This window comes from Podarcis vaucheri (assembly GCF_965113315.1).
Source record: "Podarcis vaucheri genome assembly, chromosome: 1".
NCBI classification, from domain to species: Eukaryota; Metazoa; Chordata; class Lepidosauria; order Squamata; family Lacertidae; genus Podarcis; species Podarcis vaucheri.
Window position 1 is genome coordinate 34523423 of NC_138759.1, and position 26168 is coordinate 34549590.

The window sequence follows — 26168 nt, forward strand, 5'->3', positions numbered from 1 at the left end:
ATCCCAGCAATGTCAGGGAGGAGGGGTAGGCTATAAATGTAATTATAAATTGTAATAAATACTAAGTTCCACTGGATAGTATCCAACTAAGTTTTACTTAGAGTAGACCCATTGAAACCACCATGTCTTAATTTTGATGGGTCTACTCTGAGTAGGATTATTATTGGATAGTATAGCTTCCAGCCCCAATCGATATACACTGCGTGTTGAATTTGTGTTTACTTTTTGCTTATTCTTTCAGAGGTCTAGACTCAGATTTGAGCCATGTTCCTCAAATGATTCATTTCAGTTTTGTCCTCCTGAAGTCAGTGGCATTATCTCAGGATACGTAATTTAAGGACTGCAGCAGTAGTTACACAATCAGTATGAAAACAGACCTTCACTGTTGACAATAAGGGCTGTTCTGAATAATTAAGACTGCCTTGAGATTACTGTAGTTGTTTTATTCTGAAAAGAAAACAGGTTTGCCACTTGGCTAATGCTCATACAGTACATACCTGAATAACCTTTTCTTTTTCTTCTTTCAATAGATTGTTCGGTTTCTACAAAGGTATACTCCCTCCAATCTTGGCTGAAACTCCCAAAAGGGCAGTAAAGGTATTATTCCACTAATATAATTCACTATTGTTGTATAACATATGAGATGTAACATATGAGATAGCACCAGTAGCAGCTGATGGGGCTGGGGCATTATTTAGGTGTGTTTGTTCCTGCTATTATTAATATTAATGGTTTGTATCTTTATTTTTTTAGATCTTACTGTGATTTATGTGGAAATTGTTCAGTTTGGTTGCACACTTTTTGATGTGTTTTATTTATGGTTTATTATTACTTTTGTTATGTTTGTAATTATGCAAATCTTTTCATGTTGCAAGCTACTTTGAGCATGGTTTTAAGTATGGAAAGGTGGCATACAAATTAATTATGATTGTGATAGGGCAGCGGTATTCTGCTGACCTTCTGTTGCCCTCATTGCTGCTGCTCACCAAGATGTTGAGGGGAAGAGAGAAGGCAGCGGTGAGGCTGGTGCGGTGCAAACCATTGGCAGACCCAATCTAGTTTTCCTGCCAGTGCATTTGCATGCAATGACCTCATCGCCCTCTTGCCTTCTACCTCCCAGTAAGCCGTGGCCACGTGGCCAGGGGAAGGTCAAATGAATACAGTGGTACCTCGGGTTAAATACGCTTCAGGTTACAGACGCTTCAGGTTACAGACTCCACTAACCCAGAAATAGTACCTCGGGCTAAGCACTTTGCTTCAGTTTTTTTTTCCGGTTTCCAAATAGCACTGTGAAAATTCTGTGCGATTAAGAGCCTTTCACAAATGGGCTTTGTTTCTTTGTGTAAAACATTTGTTGCCTGCTTTCTCTGTGCTCAAATCAGCTTTTTGCGAAACATAACGGAAACACCAAAATAAATTCTTAAAATCCTGGCTGCTTCAAACAATTAAAAAAAATGAAAAAATGAGGGGCTTGACCTGCCACCTAGTCAGAGAAACGTTATGTGTGAGCTGGAAAGATTCACAACCAGGATTCAGCTTCAGAAAACTGATGTGGGTGGCCAACAGGCATATAACAGTAGGGCCAGGTGAAACTGCTAGTCCCATAAATTCATTTTAAAAGGCAGGCCCTATGGATGTCTGGGGTCCTCCATGAAATAGATGGAGAGTTAAGCAAGTATTATACCATCTGGAATTTCAGATGAAGTCCGTTTTTCAGATTAGAACTCCATTAAGCTGAGTGTAGACCTCTTTACACATGTCTCACTATATCTGAATTGATGGAATAGTAGTAGCCCGTCTCTACTTTCTTTTCTTTTCTTTTCTTTTCTTTTCTTTTCTTTTCTTTTCTTTTCTTTATAAATGTTTTTATTGAGTAGTGAATGGCACACAGAATTAGGCAGCAGTATATGTATGAAAATGGAGAACTTGATAACATATAAACCATTGTTGAATACACATCAGTAAAAATAAAAGTTGTCTTTGAATTCTTTCCAGATGCGAACCATTTTAATTTGGGCCTTCCCTTGGGGATACAGAACCTCCCCACCGTGTAACAAGGATGATAGGGGAGGGCAAATACAAAAGGTTGACATAGCTTAAATACACACTGTGTCCAAATGCTCTTTCTTTGCAAAACCTCAGGCTTACCCTCACATACTGGGTTGGACGTCCAGAGAGTACTATAGAGCACATTCTGTCCACCCACTCTTTAAAGGAGAAACTTTCCTTATACTTCCTGTGCCGTGCAATCTGAAATTCAGTGGCCTGCTGGTAACCTTGCATTTCAGATAGAATTGTCTGGATTGCTTGCTAATCTTAGATTGAAAAAGAGAAAAGAATGTGGAGTACTTGATTTAGATAAGGAAGCAGATTTTGTGGTTGCATGCATGTGAATGCATACACACACACACACACACACACTATTCAAACATCTGTTGATAAATACATGATGATTGCAGACTAAGATTCCCCCCCACACACACTATATTTATATATACAAAGTCCATCAGTATCTATAATTGGATGCTCACATAATTATGAGTCTACAAATTAGGAATTTTTATTTTAGTATAGATTGAATTGGGGCAACTTGCTTGAGAGACCTTCCCCATGAGCTTCGTTTCACCACTAACGATACAATCCTCAGAAGAAAGTCGCTTTGAATTCGGTGGCACTTACTTCTAAGGAAATTGTAGATTTGTCCCAATTTACTAGGAAAGAGTTACCCAGAGAAGTGGGGGTGAATCACCAAATGTTTGTGTATGTGTGTGTGTGTGTGTGCGCGCGCACACACACTAGATGGCCCTTGGAATCCCTTCCAAATTTGATACAATAATTCGAGTTGTATTGTGGTAATTTTGTACAGCTGCCTCCATACCTGCCATCCACATCTCGGGGAAACTTACAGAGAAAGGCTGCCTTGAATTATAAAACTGCTGCGCTGATAAAAGATCACTCAGATAAACAAACAAGGCCGAGTTCCTGTTCAGAAGAAAAATATAATTGTCTATTCCTTTGGTAAATCCATTTGCATGTAAAAATAAAGCCATTATAATTAAGGTAATATGTCACTTGGACGCCATGTGTCAAAGACAATTTCACTTTGAAGAGTTCAGATCCTTTGTCTGTCTGTCTGTGCCTCTTTCTGTCTTTCTCTGCCCCCCCCCTTTCTGAAAGAAAGCTGGTAATTCTGAAGGATAAAAAGCCAAACTTTATAGCCCTGATTTAGTTTCGACTTAAAGAAAAGACATGAACAGTGCCAGTACAATGGTTAACAGATGATCTTGTTGGGCAAATACATATTTTGCATGTGTTCCTTCCCAGACATTTTTACCTTAATGTTATTGAGACATATGGTAAGTACTTTGACGTTTTTTCCCTGCTCTGTGGAACTTAGATTTAAATGTATCTTTGCCAGATGGACAGCACTGGTTATTAGATACACGAAGACATATATTTTGCAATTATTTTTCTTTGGAAGTTTGTGAAGAAAGCAATTTTTTTTTACCATAGCAAAAAAATATTAAAAAATCACTGTTCAACAGCAACAAAAGTTGCTTCACTCTATTATGATAAGGATATTTTGAGCTCTTAAAAAAAAGTGAGCCATTGAAGCAAACTATTGAATTTTCTGAATGGCTCACTTGGTTGTGCGCATTTTGGTCCTTCATTTAGAGTTTCCTAGGATTGTTCAGCTTCAAAACTGTCCTCATAATATGAAACAGAGTTGCTACATACTAACTAGTTCTTCTGTTTATGGCTTTAGGAAGCAATTGTATTTTGAAAGCAAAGTTTAAGTGCAAAAGATTGCTAGGTAGCATGTATGGAGGGTATGAGAAACATTAAAGGAATACCTAAAATTCCATGAAAAAGTTCGTTGTGACAATATATAGAAAAAATGGTAGATCTGTTAGTTGAATGTGCAATATGAAAATCTGTTTTGATACTTAGGCTTCAATCCTATACATACCTTTCTGGGAGGAAACCCTATAGAACTCAATGGCGCTTACCTCTGAGTAGACAGGCAAAGGCTTGTGCTGTAATTTTGCCATTTAGGCTTTAAATTACTCATGGCCGCAGTCCTTATTTCACCTAATTTTGCATTGATTTTGTTGCTCACTTCTACAGTACAATATTTCGTAGGTTTACTCAAAGTGAAGTCTCGTTGACTTCAAGGAGACATACGACTCCCAGAGCTTTGCGTATAGAATTGCAGCCTTTCAAAGCAATCCACTGCGCTCAATAGGACTTATTTCCGAGTACAAACGTATTGTAGGGTTATTGTCCAAATTAATTTTTTACAAGTGTTTGTAGCACAGTTTTTAACATTGAATCCTATACTGCATTCAGGGAATTAACTTACCATGTTGTGATTTATAGATACATTTTTGAATACTGCAGTAGGACTATGCCGTGAAAGGTGACATGTTTCATAATGCTTGGGCTTCATCCATTCGGAAATGTTTAAAGGAGATTTAAAATCCCATCTGTATACTACTACCCCCCTGCTTGGCAGGGGGTTGGACTCGATGGCCCTTGTGGTCTCTTCCAACTCTATGGTTCTATGATTCTAAGTCATCTTACATGAAAAGTTGCTTTGGCCTTAGGCGCTCACCCATTCATTGAAGCATCAAACTCTCCCCATGCCACACCCCACCCCTCACCAGCTCCACTTCGCACCTTCTCTAGTGTTTTTGCTCGGTTGGAATATGTCTTTGAACTCTGATTCTGCCTCTTGCTTTCCAGGGTAGAGGATGGAGAAGGGTGTGTACATGTGTAGAAATTAGCACAAGAGTAAATGGCTCCATCCATTTTTCCCTCTAGCCCAGGCTTCCTCAACCTCGGCCCTCTGGATGTTTTGAGACTACAATTCCCATCATCCCTGACCACTGGTCCTGCTAGCTAGGGATCATGGGAGTTGTAGGAAGCCTGCTCTAGCCCCACCCACCACTGGCACCAGTCCTCCAGAAGAAAGACCACATTGAGGGATGCTTCAAGCATCTGCAACTGGCCCAGTACTCCATACCCCTGTGGGCTTAGTGTCAAAGGAGATTTAAACATTGGGAGAAAAGTATGACAGAAGCCCTGGTAGAAATTGTTGGAATTCCTGCTCCATGACTGCAGTCATGGGATTGTTGTCTGTCACATAACGATGTATGTTTGACTCCACAGAGTGGGATGTGACGGAGACAGGATGTTTGTGTTACTGTGTTCCATGAAGTGGGACTATTGTCCTTTGTTCTTTTTCTCTTTGCTGTCTGATGCTAGAGAGAGAGGGAGCCATGCTATAGTGCTCTGTGTGTGTTTATATGTAAATAAAGTAGATTAGCCAAAATGCTGAGTTGCTGAGGTCTGTCATACTCTGTGGATCCCTAAATGCACCGATGTCTGTTGGCATTGGTCTCTGTGATGTTCGGGCAGAAGAAAGCTTTTGAAGCTCCCGAACGATCGACCAGGAGGGAGGGAACATGCCAGTCGGGCATGTGTCTCTACCAGGGTCCTACTCGAGTGTAGGACGAGCTCCTGGCAGAAATATGGTAGGGTGGAATGCTTCTTCCAAGGGTACCATGTGTAAAACCGGTTTCAAATGGGGGTGAACTGGAGCAAAGGGAAATGTTACACTTTACAAAGCAGCCTGAGCATGCTGAAAAGGAGAATTGCACCAAAAACTATGGTTCTCAAGGTCTGAGCTGGTGCTCCACACGAAGGCACTGGCAGTTGCTGCAGGTAGACTCCCTTACACCCTCCAAGGACCCCTTCATTGGATGTCAATGAAAACAGTTCTGCTCCAGGGTACAGCCATGTTGCCAGCTGCTGAGCAGTGTTACCCACTCGATGTCTTTTCTCTGAAATTTTAAATGTAAGGGACATTTCTGAATATATCCCGTGCATGTGAACGCCATGGTATTTTTTATCGCACTAGGTATCCTCAAATTAGTGCTGGCAGCAGTTGTCAAAGCCAGAGAATAGTGATGGGAAATAACAGATTCAGCAAGGAGAATCAGAGAATCAGAGAATTGGAAGGGATGCCAAGGGTTATGTCGTCCAACCCCCTGAAATGCAGGAATCTTAACTAAGGCATCCATGACAGATGGCCATCCAACCTCCAAGGAAGGACAGTCCACCAGCTCTGGTGGGACTCTGATCCACTGTCGAACAGCTCTTACTGTAAGACTAGTCTTCCTGATGTAAATCATCTACATCAAGTGGGTGGAGAAACTCCATCCTGCAGGCCAAATTTGGCTTGGTGCAACTTCCACTTTGGCCCACAAGGCCATTTGTGATGGCAGGTGTGGGGAAGATAGAGACATGTCTGGTACTGCTATGCAGCTAAGTTCTCCGCTGGGTACTTGGTCTTGCAGAAGTACCCAGAAAGGAGTGTTGAAGCTAGCGTTCCAGTCTGCTGGATCAGATGTGTGGCTGATTTTGCCATGAGAATCTCCGCACAGCCAATTGCTGACATTTACCTCCACCCCCACATGCCCGTGGAGAGTGATGGCTTGGGGCAGTTCTCCTTTCCCACTGCAGGACCACATTCAAAATGTCATGCAAGAGTTGTGGAGTGGGGCTCAAAGGGTGTGTGTGTTTAGTGTGCAAAATGTGGACCTGAGAAAAATTGTGTGCAGTTGGAGAGCTGATAATGTACAGTTTGAAAAATGAGAGGAGAGGAATTAGACATGTTGGGTCTGTGTGTTCATCACCTAACCGAAGGCTGTGACAGGGGCAGCATGTAAGTATGTGCACAAATTTTGTAAGGGAATAATGTGCTCAGTTTCCATACTTTAACTGCCAAAACCGTATTAAAATACCTTCTTTGTGGCCCGAACCACATTTTTGTCATCTTTGTGCAGGTAATGCTTCATCACATCCTTGTAAATGCCCTTAAATTACTCCTGGTTTTGCACCTGTTAGTTACTGAATGGAGGCAGATCCATGAATGAATCATTTCTGTATAATGGATAAGCTCTCCTGACTCTTAGGCAGAAATTGCCACTGATACATAGCGTAAGCAAGGAGCAAAGCACCATTTGTGTTTACTGTATTTCCTGCCCCCCCCCCTTTTAGTGTGGGGTTTCCTAGTGTGAAATTTGCCCGGTTGGAAAATCTGCTTTTAAAAAGTTATCTGAGGATCCGGGGGTGGAAAAGTCCAGGTTCAAGTGTGAAATTTGCCCGGTTGGAAAATCTGCTTTTAAAAAGTTATCTGGGGATCCGGGGGTGGAAAAGTCCAGGTTCAAGCAGCCTTACACTTGCGTACCTCTGGATCCCAAACCATTGTTTCATTTTGGTTCTTAAGAAAAGAACCCAATAGTGATGGTGATATTTAACGTTAATACTGTGCTTGATCCAATAACAATGTTCTTACCAAGTTTTAAAGGAATGATTCCTGTACCAAAGACTGGAGCAATTTTGAATTGTTTTGTCAACTGCTCAAATTGTAATAACACAGTATTGCTGATCTCAATAATGATGGATTTTGCAAGTGTTGGTTCAGTCTAAGTTGTTTAAATTGACATTCAGTGATCATAAGAAAAAGAGAAAACTGCCCTGTATTCACTATCTGGAATAAGGAGGAAAGCTTTGCACTGTTTGGTAAGGAGCAGTCTGTTCTTGGCACAAGAAGCTACACAAATGACAAATGGTTATTTGATTTTTGAAGAAGTTTGGAAAGTATTATTATTTTCTTTCTGGGCTAAGAGGAAAGAAGATATTGAAATACAAAGCTGTTGTAATTGGACTGAGTGCTTGGTATCTGTATCTGTATGTATATGTATATATGGGTGTGTGAGTGTGTGTGTATATATAGTCTGAATATTTCTAATATATGTTTAAGTGATATGAGAACAAAATTTGCCTGATTCAAATTTAACCAAAGCCCTGTGTGTAGTACTATTCACTCAACAACGGACCACCAGATCAAATCATTCTCTTTGTCTTTTGTTAGACCGATAAAGGTAAACAGTTTTCTCTGATAAGAATCTCTACTTCATTCTTGAGTTTTAAATTTCACTGTATTTACTTTCCAGTTTTTCACCTTTGAACAATACAAGAAATTACTAGGAAATGTTTCACTGTCACCAGCACTGGTAAGTAGGGTTATACACTCTTGTAATGAGAATAAGGAGATTTACTATAGTTCTTCCTCCTTCTCCTTCTCCCCTCACATTGATCAATATAATGAAGTAGGTTGAGCAAAGACACATGTATGGAGGGACAAGTCAGAGAGAGAAGAGAAAAATTGTGTTAGATCCATATGCTTTGTGGACTAGCAGAAAGAACTTTTGCTCACACACAGTGGAAGAGTAAAACGTCCTTCCAATGGCAGCCCCTCATTAATTTTGGACCTTGATAGGGGACTTTTCAGAGAGAGTCCACATGAAGGAGGATCTTTGTATCATTGTGCAAGTGCAGCTGCTGCTCCTGCCGGTCTGGATCCCACCCTCTTTGTTTATGCAAAATATGGAAGAGAATTTGTGCCTGGAGATCTTTGGGCAGGATGCATCTCATAGATCCTAGGAACTTGGCCACCCAGGAATCAGTCCATGTGACTTTAATGCTGTTACCAAAAAGCAAATTGGAAGAGTGCACTAGCAAAAAACCCCCCCAAAACTCCTGACCATCTGGATTATAGATTTCTTGGTTAAACAAGTTATCGGATTGGAAGCATTTCTGGAGTTTGGCTCTCTCAGTGGAAGTTTTGTGACAGGCATGTTTTTGCTCGCCATATAAAGGAAGAGACCTTTCATTAGAATTTGCATAATTGGCCAGCGTGATATAAAGTCAGCATGAAGACACTTTGAGTTATTACTATTCTAGTTATTGAATGCCTCTGTTATATTACTGTTATTACATTGTCCTTGAAGGTTCTCTCTCTCTCTCCCCCTTTTCTTTTCTTTTCTTTTCTTTTCTTTTCTTTTCTTTTCTTTTCTTTTCTTTTCTTTTCTGCCACTTTCCCCAAAGAACATGAGATAAATCCTTAAAGTTGCCACATACCTTTTTAACAGTGAAAGCTCTGATTCATTTTGCTTTCTAGGAGAAAACAATATTTTGCTGTACAGCATTCTTTATTCATGGTTTACTGTAATGCTTCAAGGGCTTTTCGGCAAGGAGATGGTGAAGGCAAACAAGAGATGTACCTGAAGTCAGGCAGAATGACTCTAGATCTGGCAGAGTTCACAAAAAAGAAAACAAATCCCCCCCCCAGCAGATAAAAAGTTGGTTTGGGGATCTACAACATCTATATTCCATCATAGATTTGAGTGTGTTTAAACCCATTGATTCCAGTGGTCTATATTTTGACCCAGCCCACTTCAAATCAACTGATTATATTTCTGCACCTGTGGTGGCAATGGACTGTGCCATTATTGTATGCATATTGGTATGATGATTATATCTGATTGTATGTCATATACAACTCATCAGCTTATTCACTCAGTATGTTGAAGAATACTGGAAGTTGATTCTGTTTTACTTATGAACTCCAGGGTCTAAAGAGGCCATCACTGTATAATCCTATACATATTTACTCAGAAGCAAGCCCCAGTGCATTCAGTGGGTCTTAGCAGCATGTAATGATTTCAGCCTCTGCCACACACAAACACTTCCTCCCATGCTCTGCAATTTCTCCATTCTTCCTCCAACCCCATGTAGAGTCAGAAGCTTTTCCAGAAATGAACTCTCCTCCAAGATTCAGCTGCCAGAGAATTCAGAAAACCCACTGCAATCAAAATGTATTGCATGCTAGGAAATAGTATGAAATAGAAGTCCGCTGAAATCAATGTTCTTAAACACAGCTAAGGCTCTACTGGGTTATGACCAGAGTGCTCAATATTAGGAAACGTGTGTTTTTTTAAAAAGAAAGTTTTACTCTTAAGTGATTTCACTCTCTTTTACCGTATTATGTCAATGCCTTGACTGTCAGTTGCATTCCAATGAGGCCATAGCACCAACCAGTATGTTATTTGGGGTATATAAATATTTGCCATCAATTACTAATATCTTACTTAAGTTGTTTCAGAGGTGAAATCTGCCTTGGAAAACTTTTCTTCTAAGACAATTGTTTGCTGAACTGGGAAGCTGTATTTTCTTTGTATTAGATTTACTACCTAATTAAGTCACTATTTTATACTTCCCTGGTAAGTGGTTTTAAGAGCTGCCTTTGTGTCTATATTATACTCATAGTAACGTGTAAATTATTCTTCACGAGGCAAAACTCTCCTTAAACAGAATGTGGAGGGCACGCTTTACCACATATGCACTTCTTAAAATCAGTCACAAAGCTTCCCCACCCCCATCTAGAGAGAATGTGTTGTTGATAGGACTTTGACATTTTATTTGGAATATTTGGAATGTGGTTTGTGGCTTTTGTAATTTCTTCTGCATGAACTGTCAACATCTAATCAAGGACGAAAGCTGTTTAGTAATGGTATACTACTGCACAAGGGTAGGTCTCTCGACTTTCATCATATCAGTCAGCTTAATGCTCAACTTCAGAATGTGATGTACGGGGATGTTTTACCGCAGTGTGCATGAAAACTGATTGATTTAACTCTTTTAGACATTTGCAGTTGCTGGCTTGGGATCCGGGCTAACAGAAGCAGTTGTGGTTAACCCTTTTGAAGTAGTCAAGGTTAGCCTCCAGGCAAATCGGGATGCTTTCACAGAGGTATGGTAACTGGAATATTTTTTCAATATGTTGGGGAAACGCAAGTGCTTGGATAACAAGTATAGAATGTTAATCAAGAGCGAGCTGTAGGAAGAGGGGAATCTCTTGGGGCAGTTTAAAACAAGTGATGGTCCCAGTTTAAGTGTTGCCATTTCAAAACAGCTGGAGAAGCAAATTTGATACGGACGATGCGGTGGGAAATAAGTATTCGGCGGAGACTCATCAATGTTTCTAGGGTATCCTTTGCTCTGTAATGGTCAGGAAATGGCATGCTACCAGCACAGAACAAAGGGAAGGGGATAGGAGGAAGGGGAGAAGAATAGAAAGGAAGCAGCTTTTTTGTTTTAAATATATATCCTCTCTCTAAACTTTACAGTTCGAATGGTAAGCCTACAATTTGTTTTTTCAACATTATGCAGTAAATACCCTCCCCCAAAAGTATTCTACTAACATCAACTAATAGAAGAGAGCATGAAAGCGCTCAAAGCCACAGTACATATAGGCTCTTATGTTTGTTAGGCCAGAAGATTATGAGGCTATACCTCTGGAACACTGACTTATATTGAAGCAGACCATTGGCCCAACTAGCTCATTACTGTCCCCAGAGTGGCACTTCTGGTAGGGCAGATCTGGAGCAGTGGCAGAGGAAAGGGGGTGTGGGGGGTGCCGGCCGCCCCGGGTGTCATCACTGGGGGTGCGGGCGGTGTGACAAAATGACAAAAAATGAGTTTTAGAAAATAAAAATTGGGCTCATTGAACTTTTTAGTTCAGTCAACAAATGTAACAAAACGCGGTTGGCACTGGACATCACACCACGGGGGCTGGCACTTACCCGCAGGCCCTGCAGTGTGCCCAAGCTACACGTCTCTTCTGGGAGTGACGTGGTGGCTTGGGTGCCTGCAGACTCCGTGCTGCCTGAAATGGCAGCATGGGACTTGCGTCTGCCCTCCACCTCTCCCTCCGCCGCCCTACAGATGAGGGGGAGGTGGCAGAGAGGCTCCACGCAGCGCGTCCTGCCCCCCATGGGGGGCTCGCCCTGTCCCCGGCTGCAGGGCGCGTGTGCCACACCTGGCACCCGAGCGGCTAGCTGCGCCACTGATCTGGAGTGATAACCTTCAAGCAGCACTGTCAATTACCCATTGCTGCCTCTAGCTGTGGAGTCAGAGCATAGTTATCATGGCTAGTCACGCACAACCCGCAAGTATCCAATAAAAACTGGGACATCCCATTTTTACTCACGAGAGCACAGCTGCCATTTATGTCGCCTTGATCTTGCACAATTTCGCCCCGAGATCTCATGCAGGGCTGTGATCTCGTGCGACACCCCAAAATGCACGGCTCAAAAAACCTGCATCCTTTTGGGCTCCGTGATGCCACATGAGTCACGTGACTCATGCAGGAAGATGGGCAGTAAGACACGCATCCCGGTTTTAGGACTCAGCATATTGGAGGGCACGGCAGCCATTGGTGGCCCTCTCCTTCATGCATTTGTCTAACTCTCTTTTAAAGCCAGCTAGCTTGGTGGGTGCAGGGACGCGGGTGGCGCTGTGGGTTAAACCACAGAGCCTAGGTCTTGCCCATCAGAAGGTCGGCGGTTCAAATCCCCGCAATGGGGTGAGCTCCCATTGCTCGGTCCCTGCTCCTGCCAACCTAGCAGTTCAAAAGCACGTCAAAGTGCAAGTAGATAAATAGGTACCGCTCCGGCGGGAAGGTAAACGGTGTTTCCGTGCGCTGCTCTGGTTCGCCAGAAGCGGCTTAGTCATGCTGGCCACATGACCCGGAAGCTGTACGCCGGCTCCCTCGGCCAGTAAAGCGAGATGAGCGCCGCAACCCCAGAGTCGGCCATGACTGGACCTAATGGTCAGGGGTCCCTTTACCTTTGCCTTTACTAGCTTGGTGGGTGCAGAGCAGTTTCTTGTTGAAAGACTATATGGACATTTGCAACACAGAGTGGTTTGGGTAGCTGCTTTTGCATTTAGAGACTTTCCTTTCCAGAGCACAGAGACCACCTGCACTTCAAGCACAAAAAGATAACTGAAGCCCCCAGCATACTTCACCACCTCCTTGCTGGAATATAGTTATTCTGTATGCCTTTTATTCAGGGCTCTTACTTAAAGAAACACATTTTCTTTGCTTCAAATGCAGCAGAAATGAATCTACCAGCAAACAGTATGTCTTGACATGTTGGAAAATGCTCAAGAACTTTCTAAAGAAAACAAACAGAAAATTCCTTTCCTCATTTAAATAAATGAGATATTTTTTTGAGGGGTGGGACGTTTTCCATACAGACACATCTGACTTCGGACACTAAGGTAGCCACAAAAATTAAATAATATACCCTGCTTATGTGTAATAAGCAAATTGCAAACTTCAGAGTGAAGTGATTAACAACAATGCTACAGGGTTCTTTCCCCACTACTGATATCAATTATACTGAAACCCAGTTTGTATATCACAAATGAGAAAGACTGTGGCTTAACGTGAATGAGGAAGCAGGCAGGTCCCCAGCGAGAAGATTTCAGTGCCTTTCCCTTGTTCCTGCTGCCACCACACAACCCAGGGCTGTGCCATTGATTGATTGTTTGTAAATTCAAAGCCTCTGGTGCCGTCTCCCCATGGTTATCTTTCATAGTTTTCTGCTGGCTACAAGCAGCTGGTCATAGCTGTATTCTGCTCTGGTCAGACCACACCTGGAGTACTGTGTCCAGTTCTGGGCACCACAATTCAAGAAGGACACTGACAAACTGGAACGTGTCCAGAGGACGGCAACCAAAATGGTCAAAGGCCTGGAAATGATGCCTTATGAGGAAGCTGGGCATGTTTAGCCTGGAGAAGAGGAGGTTAAGGGGTGATATGATAGCCATGTTCAAATATATAAAAGGATGTCACATAGAGGAGGGAGAAAGGTTGTTTTCTGCTGCTCCAGAGAAGCGGACGCGGAGCAATGGATCCAAACTACAAGAAAGAAGATTCCACCTAAACATTAGGAAGAACTTCCTGACAGTAAGAGCTGTTCGACAGTGGAATTTGCTGCCAAGGAGTGTGGTGGAGTCTCCTACTTTGGAGGTCTTTAAGCAGAGGCTTGACAACCATATGTCAGGAGTGCTCTGATGGTGTTTCCTGCTTGGCAGAGGGTTGGACTCGATGGCCCTTGTGGTCTCTTCCAACTCTATGATTCTATGATTCTATGATTCTATAGCTTTCCGCCTGCTAAACAGAGCTCAGGACCTCCGCCAGCAGTGGTGCTCCTCTATGTCAGCAGAGAGTTGGCCATGCTCAATCCTACCTCTCTTGATCCATCAACATTGCAGAGGGCTGTAGGATTGCACTCAGTCTCATTGAAATCATTCAAGTGTACTTCTGAATGGACAGGTTTAGGATTGCACTGTCTAACTGCACTTCTATACTCACCTCGATCATAGCTGTCAACTTTTCCCTTTTCTTGTGAGGAGTCCTATTCGGAATAAGGGAATTTACCCTTTAAAAAAGGGAAACGTTGACAGCTATGACCTCGATATGTGATCCTCAGATGGGCAGTATATAAATTTAATAAATAATAATAATAATATTAACCCCATTGAATTCAACGAGACTCACTTCTGAGTAAACATACATAGAATTGCACTTCTAATGCCCCCTGACATAACTTGGCTTATGCCACACATTTCCATAGATGCAACACATTAATCAAAGAATCCTTTCCTGCCCCTTGAATTTTTATTATTTCTTTTCAGAACAATCTTAACGAGCTTCACAGAATCAGTTGTATGTTTTTTACATAAGCCTTTTCCAAATGATCACTCCTGTTATTTATTGAGACTGCTTGCAGCGTACTAAAATCATGGTCTGGACAGACCTAGTTAAATATTACCACAGCAATTTGTTTATATTGTTATGGTATTTGTATGCCTCTCCCTGGACATTAAGTTCTTGCTGGGAAGTTTACAATAAATCCCTATATTCTATTGCAGCCATATAGTCTGTTGTTGTGTGAGATTTGCTTTTTACTCTTACAAAGTGAATCATAGATACCTGTTAGATATATGTAAATATGAGTGAAACAAAATATTAAAAGGAAATTCAGCTTGCTTGTCACCTGAATAAGCACTAACCTGGTGGGATGGATATTATTTGGATCATCTGTTGGTCATTTTTGCTGGCGTTTTGCAATGAGAGCTCATTAAACAAATAAGTGCATTGAAATCAGCACCGTTTACAAAGCAGCAGTCAAAATTGTCTTCATTTCCCTGTTTAAGCATCCTTGCGGAAGTCAAGTTTTGCCTTTCTAATTAAATATTTGACTACACAAAGGTAACATTAGTGAAAAGCAAAGTTAAGCAAGCAAACAATTGACAAGAAAAAATAATCTTTAACTTGGGGCTAAAGACATAACAGTACAAAATGTTAAAAGCAATCTCCCACAGTCATGCATAGGAGTTTTAAAAGTTTAAGTCTCTAGAAATGGTCACACAAATTAGTTACACAGTTCCTCTAATCTGAAAGTATCCTCTCCCTGGCTGATTTAGAAGGAATGTTTACAATGGTTATTAGGAATATTTTTATAGGAAACTGATATTTTGTGGTTGTGGTTCAAGTGTAGTGTAAAGCAGGGGTAAGGAACCTATGTCCCTCCAGGTCTTGGTGCTCTCCAACAAGATAGGTAGACTTCCGATAAGTATCTTATTGGCCACCATGAGAACAGGATGTTAGGCTAGATGGGCCTTTGGTATGATCTAGCAGGGCTTTTCTTATTACATGTAACTCCTGTTAGCCCCAGCAAACATGGTCAATGGTCATGATGGAAGATGAAGTCCAACATTTGAAGGGCCACAGGTTCCAATTATTGGCTGAATGTGTGAGATTTTTCAGATATTATAGTCAAAATAACCCCAAAATAAGCAAGAGAAGCCAAAGGAAGAGTCTAGAATATCTTCAATTGTTCATTAGAAATATATGTCAAGGAACAGCATTGTTTTTATCTGGCTTGTGATACAAATGTATCACCTAGAATGTGAGAGTTTCCAGATCTTATAGTTAAAATAATCAAAACTAGGCCTCTGACAGTTCAGTATGATGATGATGATGATGATGATGATGATGATTTGGGATCCTCAGGATCCCTTCCAACTCTAAAATACTACGATTCTGATTCTATATTCTATGATTTCTTACCCACTCTTCACCATAAGGTCCCAAGGCAGGTTTCAACCATTTAAAATTACAATGCTAAAACACTTAAAGGAGATTGCAGTCTGTTGAAATTTTGGGAAAAGTTGGATGGAATGGTCTCAGTGGTGGGGTGCACATGTTTGCTCTTATTTATTTACAATTATTACTTTAATTTAAAAAATTAAAATAAAAAAAAACCAGAAGAGATTGCACTCAAATGTCCGGTGCCAGGGTAAAGAGATGCACACCTTCAGCATATGACAGGTGCCAAAGGAACTTTTGTAGGGAATGAATTCCACAACCTGAGGACTGTCACAGATAAAGTCCTCTCCTGGGCCACCACCTCTTGAATTATCTCTCAAGAGGGTTCCTCTGCCCATTGGTGAGGGGGCGGGCATTCTGCAAGGGAGTTGCCCCAGAGGCAGTGAAGACGAGATGAAACGCCACACACCTGAATGCCTCTCTCTCCCCAAAACTTGGCAAGAGGGGCATGTTCCACTGCTCATGGAAGTGGTGGAGTGAGCGGAGAGGTGCTTCCACTGCCTAAGGTGGCTGCTTGTCACAGGGGAACTCACCCCACCGTTTCCACCAGCAGCAGAACATCCCCCTATACACACACTGAGATGGCCCTTTTTCATTGAAGCTTTTCACTCTGAGCTTCCCAAATGATGCTGAGCTCAATGGATCCATGGCAGCCTCTTATGTTCCTAAGGGTGATGTAACAGGAGAGGATGACAGCCCTCCCTGACTACTGTGCATGGGAGAACTAGTTCATTCATCAAGGTGCATGCATGTAGAGTTCAGAACAGATGCACTTATATTCATTACCTATACATATGTACATCTGCTTCCTTAGCAAATTATTGTATTTGGTTATATTTTAATATGGACCATTTAATATGGGCCATTTCATTTATTGTCTTCTACAACGGAGATTGGTTAAGCATCGAATTGGAAAAGGGGCTTATGGTTTATGGTTACTTTGCTTTTTTCCCCCATACAGCAGCCATCTACCTTTGCCAAAGCTCGGCAGATTATTCAGGCCAATGGGTTGGGGCTCCAGGGACTCAACAAAGGCTTGTCTGCTACCTTGGGACGTCATGGAGTTTTCAATATGGTCTATTTTGGTTTCTACTTCAATGTGAAAAATATTGTTCCCATCAGCAAGGTAGGTGCCTTATTCTATAAAATAAAAACATAATATAGTCATGACTGAGACCATTTGTGGTTGATAGAGCAAAAGGCAGGGAGGTCAAAGGTAGGCATATCCAGAGCCAGCGACAGGCAGAGCCAGCTAATTCTAGTTTTGTCACCATCCTCCTCTTTCATGTTCAGAGGCAGAATATCTATGAATGTCGGGTGTAGAATGAAGCAACAGAAGAATTCTGTTGCCCTGATGCCCTGCTTATCAACTTCCCTGAGGCATTTAGCAAGCCACTGTTGGAAACACCATGTTGAACTAGATCCAACAGTTTTTGGACTACAACTCCCATCATCCCAAGCTAGCAGGACCAGTGATGAGGGATCATGGGAACTGTAGTCCCAAAACAGCTTGAGACCCAAGTTTGGGAAACTCTGGACTAGATGGAGACAATACCTTCACCTGGAGATAAGGCAGAGTCTCAGTCAGTTATCAACCCTATGCGTCTGCATTTATTTCTACAACACCCATTTTTTAGAAAACAAACTAATGACACACACTAAGGAAACAACAGACTTGCCCAAAATTATGAAATGAGTACAAGGCAGATTTGGGTGTCCAAGCTCCACAGCTCATTATCATTCCTTTAACCCAACACTGTATTGTGTTGTTTCCCCGGGAAGATATTTAACTTCAATTATGATAATGATGAGGCCATAGGGCTTTAAGGGAAGCAACTAGTGTATCCAATTCCTAAACCATAGAGGTCCTAAAGCATATGCATCCTACTCACAGTGCATACAGGCCTATCATACAGTGGCTGATGCTAGCAATCACCTGCTTCCTTTTTGTGGTGGCTTCGCCAACACTTGCAACATGCCATGAAAACTCTAAAACTTGCAGCAGAAGTTCCTCTGCTGATAAGTGTCTCTACCAACTTGCTCATAATTTGTTCTCTGATTTCAGTATATAAAACTTATGCTAGCAGCCTTGCAAATAAGTTGGGTTGTTATTTGACAGTCTTCCGAAAGCTTCTTATAATAAGTTGTTATACTGCTTTTCCAATCCCCAAGTGAAGTTGTTCCTTCCCATTTTTGACCTGTATTTAACATACAGTATTCTCTACCATTTTTCCAAAACTTGCTGCGAACCCATCCAATCATCTTAACAGGAAAATTACAAGCTCCATTAGCAGCTTATATCCTCTCTGATAATGCATTAATTATATTAATTTAAAATTGCGCTTCTTGACATTTTAGCTAAAATAAACTATGTTTTGAGCTTTAAGATGTAAAACTGGAGCTTTTTAGCGTGGACAGACAGAATCTGGCCTGATCCCACATGTGGATATTACGCCCATTTTGCTCCCTCTAAGGAATCTTCTGGCAATGTGTCGCAACAAATGTGCTCTGTATGTTACTATATTGTTTAGAAATCAGGGGGTCTTTTCTTGCTTCCCTCAAGAAAAAAGGGGTTTCTTAAAGTCATATTGTAAAGTACCTAGGAAATCCATTATGACAGCATTCGCTGGCAGCTCCCAGCGTTCACACATATGGGATTAGACTTTATTAAGGAAAATTTCACTTCCAAATAAACTAATTGAGCACTTTGATGTTCCAGGGTAGGAAGGCTGTCTGAGGAAATATGAACACAGTTGGATTGTCTCAGCCCATACAGAAAAAAACCGTTGTTCTAAGGCTGACTTTACAGCCAGTTTCTACCTTTTTAAACCAGGGCAAAATAGTTGGCTTTGGGAACAATGTGTTGTAAATTCTTCAGCCAATTAGCTTAGTGAGTTACTACTGTTTATAATGCACAGGGCGCTGCTGTCTGCTTTGCAGTTGCACTGCTGTTGGATTGTTAATAGCAGGAAGCCGTTACTGCTTAGTACAGTGCACCAGCTACACGTGAAACTAAATGTAAAAAACCTGGAGGGGGAAAGCAGCAGACTGAGATTAGCCTTTATTTAATTTAACATTTGGGGGTCCAACACACAAATGAGCATTTTAGTAGGCTTCATGGTGGAAGTTGCTGTCATTTGTAAAATATTCTGGCCAATTAGCTAATAGTGTGCTTGGATTTCTCCCGTTTTGATACAGTAATACTAAGTACATTGTGAAGCCCAATTATACAAATCATCCCCATATGCCGTACCGGTCTTGCTTTATGAACTGTGTTTATAAATCCTGTGTGAGGAAATGTGTACTTCAGCAATTTAGACCATGTGTAAAAACATAGCCAATAGGATTGTCAAGAAAACAAGCCCCAGCATAGGAAATCCTAATGTGTTCCGCTAGAATAACAGGAGTGTGTCGTGTCGTGCAAGACTTCTGATTAAATGCATATTACTTTATAGTCTTTAACCAATTGAGGTGCTTCTGTTCCTCTTTTAGTTTCTTTCTTTCTCTCTCTCTCATTCATTTTCTCCCTCTCCTACCCACTCCCCTTTTGTTTGTTGGTTTTTTGTTTGTTTGTTTATCTAGGATCCAACCTTGGAGTTTCTGAGGAAATTTGGAATCGGGCTAGCCTCAGGAACAATAGCCTCAGTTATTAACATCCCTTTTGATGTTGCAAAAAGTCGGATTCAAGGACCACAGCCGGTTCCTGGAGAGATCAAGTACAGGACCTGTTTTAAAACTATGGCAACGGTCTATAAAGAAGAAGGGTAAAGCATTCTTATTTCAATCATAAATATCCAGGTCTCTGCTTTGTTCACATGAGTCCATAAAACCACATTGTTATATTTCAGATTTGACGAGGCCCATAAAAGCCACCCTTCGCAGTGCTTATGTATCAGGAGTGCAACATTTCAGAAATGTGCATATAAGCATTACAAAGGAAAAGTATTGCTTTATCTGAGTTTTTTGGATTTTTATTTACTACACACACACACACAGAGAGAGAGAGAGAGAGAGAATGAGAGAGAGAGAATGTATAAAATATCCTAATAAGTCTGCACCAAGTCATTTCTGCTTTTTCACCACTGCATCAGTCTGGTAGCTGTAGACAGACATCTTTCAACCTCAGTATTGTAATTAGAAAATATATATTCTATTTTATTGCTCCAATTGTGAATGTGGAGGAGGTGTAGCTCAGTGATAGGATCACATACTTTTCAAGTGAAAGGTCCTGGTTCAATCCCTAGCATTGCCAAGTAGGGTTGAGCCAGGAAAGAAACTTGTCTGAAAATCTGCTAGTCAGTGTCAGAAATAGTGAGTTAGATGGACTCTGTTGGTAAAAAGCCAGCTTCCTATGTTACAAGATTCCTAAGTAGCCCCTGACAGAAGTGCTATTTTGGGGGATGAACGGATGTGATGCTATAATGGTCTTCTCATTTTCAGAGAGCAGCTGATGAGCCTGTCTTGTTCTCATTCTTGTATACTAGGCAGCTGAGGAGAAGTCCCAGTTCCCTTAAGTAAGCGACTGGGCAATCCAGAAAAATTGACCCTGATAACTCTGCCACTTTCTAGGATTTTTTCCCAGTTGAACTTGTTGAGGAGGAATATTTGAACCAGTGGCATTCCCTGTTCCACTCAGATCCAAATGGCATCAGGCAACACGTACTGAATGTTTTTCTCGTGGTAGCATTAGAAAACGCAATCCAGAATCGGAATCCCATAAAGTGGGCAGCACACAGGACAAAGAATGAGAACTTCAATTTAACAGATTTTTTAAAAATGTCCACTTGATTGCATCTTACTTTGCCCCAATCAGTCTTGGAATGTATCTATATAGTGGCTGAAGGACATCTAAAACTGTCCACATATCAGAACTGGTCATAAAATTTATAGAAAACATGGAGTTCATCAAATAAATCTTAGCCTTTCTCTCCCCCGTTTCTGTTTCTTTAGAGATTGGAGCATTTGTGTTGACCATTCCATGCTAGCCTCAATAGCAAGATGAGAATGCAAACATTGACTTGGTGCATTCGTACCAAATTGCTGCAGAATAATTTCTCTCATTTTTGAAACTAGCATGTAAGGAACACCCTGAACTTGGTGTATGTAACATATGTCTACAGTGAGAACTCAGGCACAGCAATATTGTTCAAGTAGTGTACTGTATTTGTATACATCATTTGTATTTATACTTATTTTCAATCCCTACATACCACCTCATATCAAGAGTTCTCTGGAAAGTTCACAACTAAAAAAAAAAGTATAGCGCAGCTGCTATTAACAAATAGCAAATGTCTCATTAATTAAAGTCATGTTTTTGAGTATAAGGGATCACAGCAAAGCCACCGTAGCCGAACAGTAATCTGCTATTTATCCTGGGCCAAGATGTTAAAATCCAGGCATTGTATACATTTGTTATTTCGCATACATTTTTAGTGCATTGTCTCAGAAATTGAGCAAATATACATCCTTCCTCCCTCTACCAGTTTAAATAAAAACATTATTCGTTGTTTTCTACAGATTTCTAGCCTTGTACAAAGGATTGGTGCCTAAAATCATGAGACTAGGACCAGGTAATTATTTTATTTAAAAAATCTAGTGCATTTAATCCTGCCTTGATCGTATTTTTGTAAATGTTATCTTAATATTCAATATTACTGTTAAATATTATTAAGATGAAATATATATAAATACAAACATTATTGAAATTAAATGACTTTGGGGTTCTTTTTTATCTTATTGCAATATTTCATTGCTCTTATAGCAATTGATGCAGCCTCATTCATAGCTGCCTGCAGAAACATGGAAGGAAACCTTCCTTTATAGCTGATTCATATAATCAGGCACACACCTTTTTAAGTGTGTAAGCATCTTGTGTGTTTAGAATGCATTCTAGATACCATTTGCAAATTCTTATAGCCCTGTACCTGTAGACGTGCAAATGTAGAAATAAACATGAGGAGGAAAAAATGGAATTGGCTCTTTTCTCAGTCTCCTCAATTGTGTTGTACCGAATGATGTCACCCCTTTAGGTGCAAGGACTTCCACTTATACAATCAGACTTCTTCCCTCTTTCCTCTCCCTACAACCGCAAATCTACTCTGAGTGGATGGGTGCAGAGGCATGCAGGGAGAAAAGGAGGAGGAGGAGAAATCCTGTTGATAGGCAAAACTCCATGTACTAATAAGTTGATTTTGTTGGTTACAACCCATTGATTCTAACCTGTGCCCAGGATTTATGCCTTAACACATATATGTTGGGAATGCTGATCTGTACCCTGTAACAATGCACAGAAGCTATCATCAATATAGCAAGGGCAAGGGCAGAGTTGGCAGCCTCAGTCTCATTTCCCTCCTCCATGTATTCATTTACACCATTGTTTGACAATCTGTCATGGGTTAAAATGTCAATTTGCTTTGTGCACCCAATGAGTCAGGCTTTTGCCTATAGAGCTTATGGCATAAATAACCTGGCATATCTCTATCACACAGCATTTCTGACTTTGGGTTGGCTTGATAACTTCCCTGTGTTAACAAAATAAAAAAAAACCCTTCCAGTAGCAACTTAGAGACTAAGTTTGTTATTGGTATGAGCTTTCGTGTGCATGCACACTTCTTCAGATAGCAAGCCGCTGCCATTAGAACTGCCATATCGCATCATCTCAAAAGCAACAGTTGGTATCCAGTGCAGCTTAGTTGCACTCACAGAAGGATCCCGTCCAAGAGCAGTAGCTCCTTATGTTCTTGAAGCAAAAGCAATGGATTCTATCTAATGTTTTTTTCATTCACACAGCCAGCTGCGGGTCATAGAAAGATGGAATGACCCTTAGATCTAGTTCAGGCATAGGCAAACTCAGCCCTCCAGATGTTTTGGGACTACAACTCCCACCATCCCTGACTACTGGTCCTGTTAGCTAGGGATGATGGGAGTTGTAGTCCCAAAACATCTGGAGAGCCAAGTTTGCCTATGCCTGATCTAGTTCATACATATAGCTTGGCTATGGATTCTCATCCTGTGCTGAGGGGGACTGCAACTCCTTTCTCCCAAGGTCTTGTATGATAGCTTCACATATAGGACAATATGCATGGGGTCCCTGCTTCAGACATTGATTATGAATGGAGTTGAGAAAGCAGGACATACCTGCTCTTCCATCAAAAGATCCACAGCCCAGGTGAAAGCAGGAAGTAGGCATTAAACAATGTGGGTTGTATTCAAAGCAACGCTAAGTAGAATCGTTCTGTCAGCACAAGGATTTCTTTTTGCACAATGGAACGTTCCCCCCCCCTCCACTTCCCTCATGCCCCCAACCCTCCTGAGCAGATTTGGGGGCAGGGTAGGAGGCACCCAGGGAGAGGGGAGGGGGGAAGTCCTGCTCTTCACCCTCCTCTCTCATCAAGCCCCCGCTGCTTGAGATGCAGGATGCAAAGATCTCTGTGCCCCCCCCTGAAGATTCTGTGCCCAGGGCCTTGACCCCCTGGCACCCCCCACGCTACACTACAGGTCCCATTTTGGTCCTGTTGGTAAAATTTAAATCCACAAAGCGTTACAATTTTGTATTTCATAAAATAAAATTATCTCTTCTAGGTGGTGCAGTGATGCTTCTGGTTTATGAATATGCTTCTCGCTGGCTTCAAGAAAACTGGTGATCAAAGACACAACTCCCAAGGCAGCAGATGGTTTAAAGCAATGGCTGTTAAAATATGTTTCAGTATCAAATTGGAAGCAAATATAGCACAAATAATATGGATATGGAGCCAGTAACTCAATCCACCATTTTAGCCTGGGGCTTTCTATGGGTACTTTTTATGAAGAAAAAGATCTTTAGAACCTCAAGCAAGCCTGGGCTTCAAACATACTTTCAATGTAACATGTAGTGTGACTTTAAATGAACTGATCTCCCCAGTTATTATTACATTTATATCATTTTTCTGCAACTTCTCCTTGAGGTAGGGCATTTAGGACACTGGCTATCAATCTGTAACTTTTCATAGTGAAACGATTTGTATTTTTTCTTCAATAAATTTGGATTTTAACCCTGTTTCCTTCATTCTGTGTGATATTTTGTGTGTTTGTGCGTGCACATGCGCGCGCACACACACACAAGAGCAGTTTTCCCTTCTGTGGTTTCCAGACAGTGGTGGAGCTCATGCTCCGGTGAAATGAAGGACATGAGGCAGGAGTTGATAATGCAGGTGAGCTACGCACAGGTGAGCAGCAAGCAAGATGCCGGCCAGCTCTGTGGAGGCTCCTTTTATTGACACAATATGCAAACCCTGGCAGATACATTTTGGGCTGTGACCTTTACACATCTTCTAGTCCCGAGATCGTGGGGTGATACAAAGTTAGTTTGGTGCCTGTTTCCACCGCGTCATTTTCCCCTTGCACAGTGTATGACGAAGGAGACAAAGGTCTCAGAGACAAAGGTTACAGACAGGACACGGCAGACTACTGAGACCGCAAAAGGTTAGACAGAGGGCACGATGTTCAGACAGCTCTGGCTTTATCTGTGAGGGGGAGTGTGGCCCGCACCCCAAGGTCACGCGTGCAGGCAGGCTGAGGCTGCCTGTGGGCGGGGAGTGTGCTCCACAAACCCAGCGATCATTCCTACACACTGGCACCGGGGTGTGTGTGCAGAGAGCAGGCGGGGGTGTGGCTGGCATGTGTCCCGGGGGTGTGACGCACATCCTGGGGGCATAGCGTGGTGCCCAGCACGGGCAGGAGGGCAGCCACCATGGCACCCCACCGGGGTTGCGCTGCCAGGGGCTGTGTGCTCCCCCCACACCCCTCTTTCCCTGCCAGTGTTTCTAGAAACTGGTATTCAGCAGTGGCGTAGCGTGGGAGGTGCCAGGGGTGCCGGCCGCACCAGCCGCAACATTTTGGGGGGGCGCGTTTGGCCGGCCCCCCTCGAGGAAGCGGGAACCTCTCCAAGGCGGGAGAGACCTCCTCCCGCCGCCAGCCTTCGGAAGGCTGCTCCGAAGCCTGGCGGTGGGGCGGAGAGACCTTCTCCCCGCGCCAGCCTTCAGATGGCTGTCCTGAAGACTTGTGGTGGGAGCAGTGGCGTAGCGTGGGGGGTGCAGGGGGGCTGCCGCACCTGGCGCAACATCTGGGGGGGCGAGGAAGAGACTCGAGTGCTAAAATCCACGGGTTAGGGGGCGCAAATTACTTGCCTTGCCCCGGGTGCTGAGAACCCACGCTACGCCACTGGTATTCAGAAGCATTGCTGCTCTTGTGCTTGAATCTTGCTTGCAGGTTTCCTACAGGCAACTGTTAGGTCACATGATGCTGGACTAGGTAGGCCAGTGGCCTGATCCTGCGCTCTCTTTTTATGTGCTCAGAAAAACTGACTCTTAAAAAAACAAAATGTTTGAGTGTAAAAACTGACATGTGCGCCCTGTCTTCTAGGATCCAGAACTCCAGCTACCCATATATATTGGTGTACTTCTTCTGAGTGGCTTTGCAAAACTCTGTCCCTAAGATTTCAAGCAAAAGGGATCTAGTGTGGATTGCGGTGTATTTGTATTCTTTCTTTTAAATAAAAAATTAAAAAGCACCAAAGTATAGAGGCATACACTGCGCAACAAAAGCAGAGGTGCCTTCTCAGCATTTAAATATACTTGTGCTGACATGAATATCAAAATATCTCTTTTGTCTGGATTTGACCACAGTGACTTCTTTGAAATGTGCTTCAGTAGGCAAAGTCAACAGAAAGGTAATTGGTTCTTTTTGTCTCATACCAAAGGCAAGTCTTTTGGGAGGGTCATTTTGTCATCAGTTATGCACTGGGTCTCTCCGGTGAAGGAATGAAAGATTTTAAAAAGGAAATTAGATCCACCTCAGTTAATTCTTTTCTTTATTAATTTAGAGCATTCAAGATATAAAAATAAAAGGCTTTATACATACTTTATATACACACATAGCCTTCTGGTATACATTGTCTCCAACATGTTTTTAATTACACCTTCAGCCCAATCTTTAATTAAAAGCAAAACCTCCTCCAAATATGTGTGTTTTTTTAAAAAATAGCTATGAAGTTCTGGTTTTCTGGCTACAACCCAACCTTTTTGCCAAATTTGATCTCCAATTTTCATTTATAACGATAGCTTATTTCTACCACAGTGTAAGAATATAACACGTCGATCTCAGTTGGATTCTTTAGCAGTAAGTCCCATTGATTTCAATGGGATTTCCCCCAATCCAAATAATGTGTTTTGTGTGTGGAAAAACAGCTGATCCAAAGCCAACTGGAAGCAAGGGGGAAACCCATATTCAGCAACCACCAGCATAAATCGTGTACAAA

At 41.9% G+C, this 26168-nt stretch overlaps 1 protein-coding gene and 1 long non-coding RNA gene across 5 annotated transcripts in view; one reads left to right on the plus strand and one right to left on the minus strand.

Moving 5' to 3' along the window:
- SLC25A21 (solute carrier family 25 member 21) overlaps nt 1-23909 on the plus strand; it is a 291585-nt gene extending 267676 nt beyond the window's left edge. For 2 of the 3 annotated variants that reach the window (XM_082213854.1, XM_082213856.1), the window contains 7 exons: nt 531-597; nt 8025-8084; nt 10556-10663; nt 16836-17000; nt 19457-19638; nt 21392-21444; nt 23456-23909. In XM_082213854.1, coding sequence (XP_082069980.1) covers nt 531-597; nt 8025-8084; nt 10556-10663; nt 16836-17000; nt 19457-19638; nt 21392-21444; nt 23456-23517 — 697 coding nt within the window. In that variant the 3' untranslated portion in view covers nt 23518-23909. The remainder of the gene's footprint in view (nt 1-530; nt 598-8024; nt 8085-10555; nt 10664-16835; nt 17001-19456; nt 19639-21391; nt 21445-23455) is intronic. The other variant, XM_082213855.1, reaches the window with a different exon arrangement.
- Nucleotides 1-26168, minus strand: part of LOC309527274 — a 439252-nt gene that overhangs the window by 64354 nt on the left and 348730 nt on the right. The window lies entirely within an intron of this gene.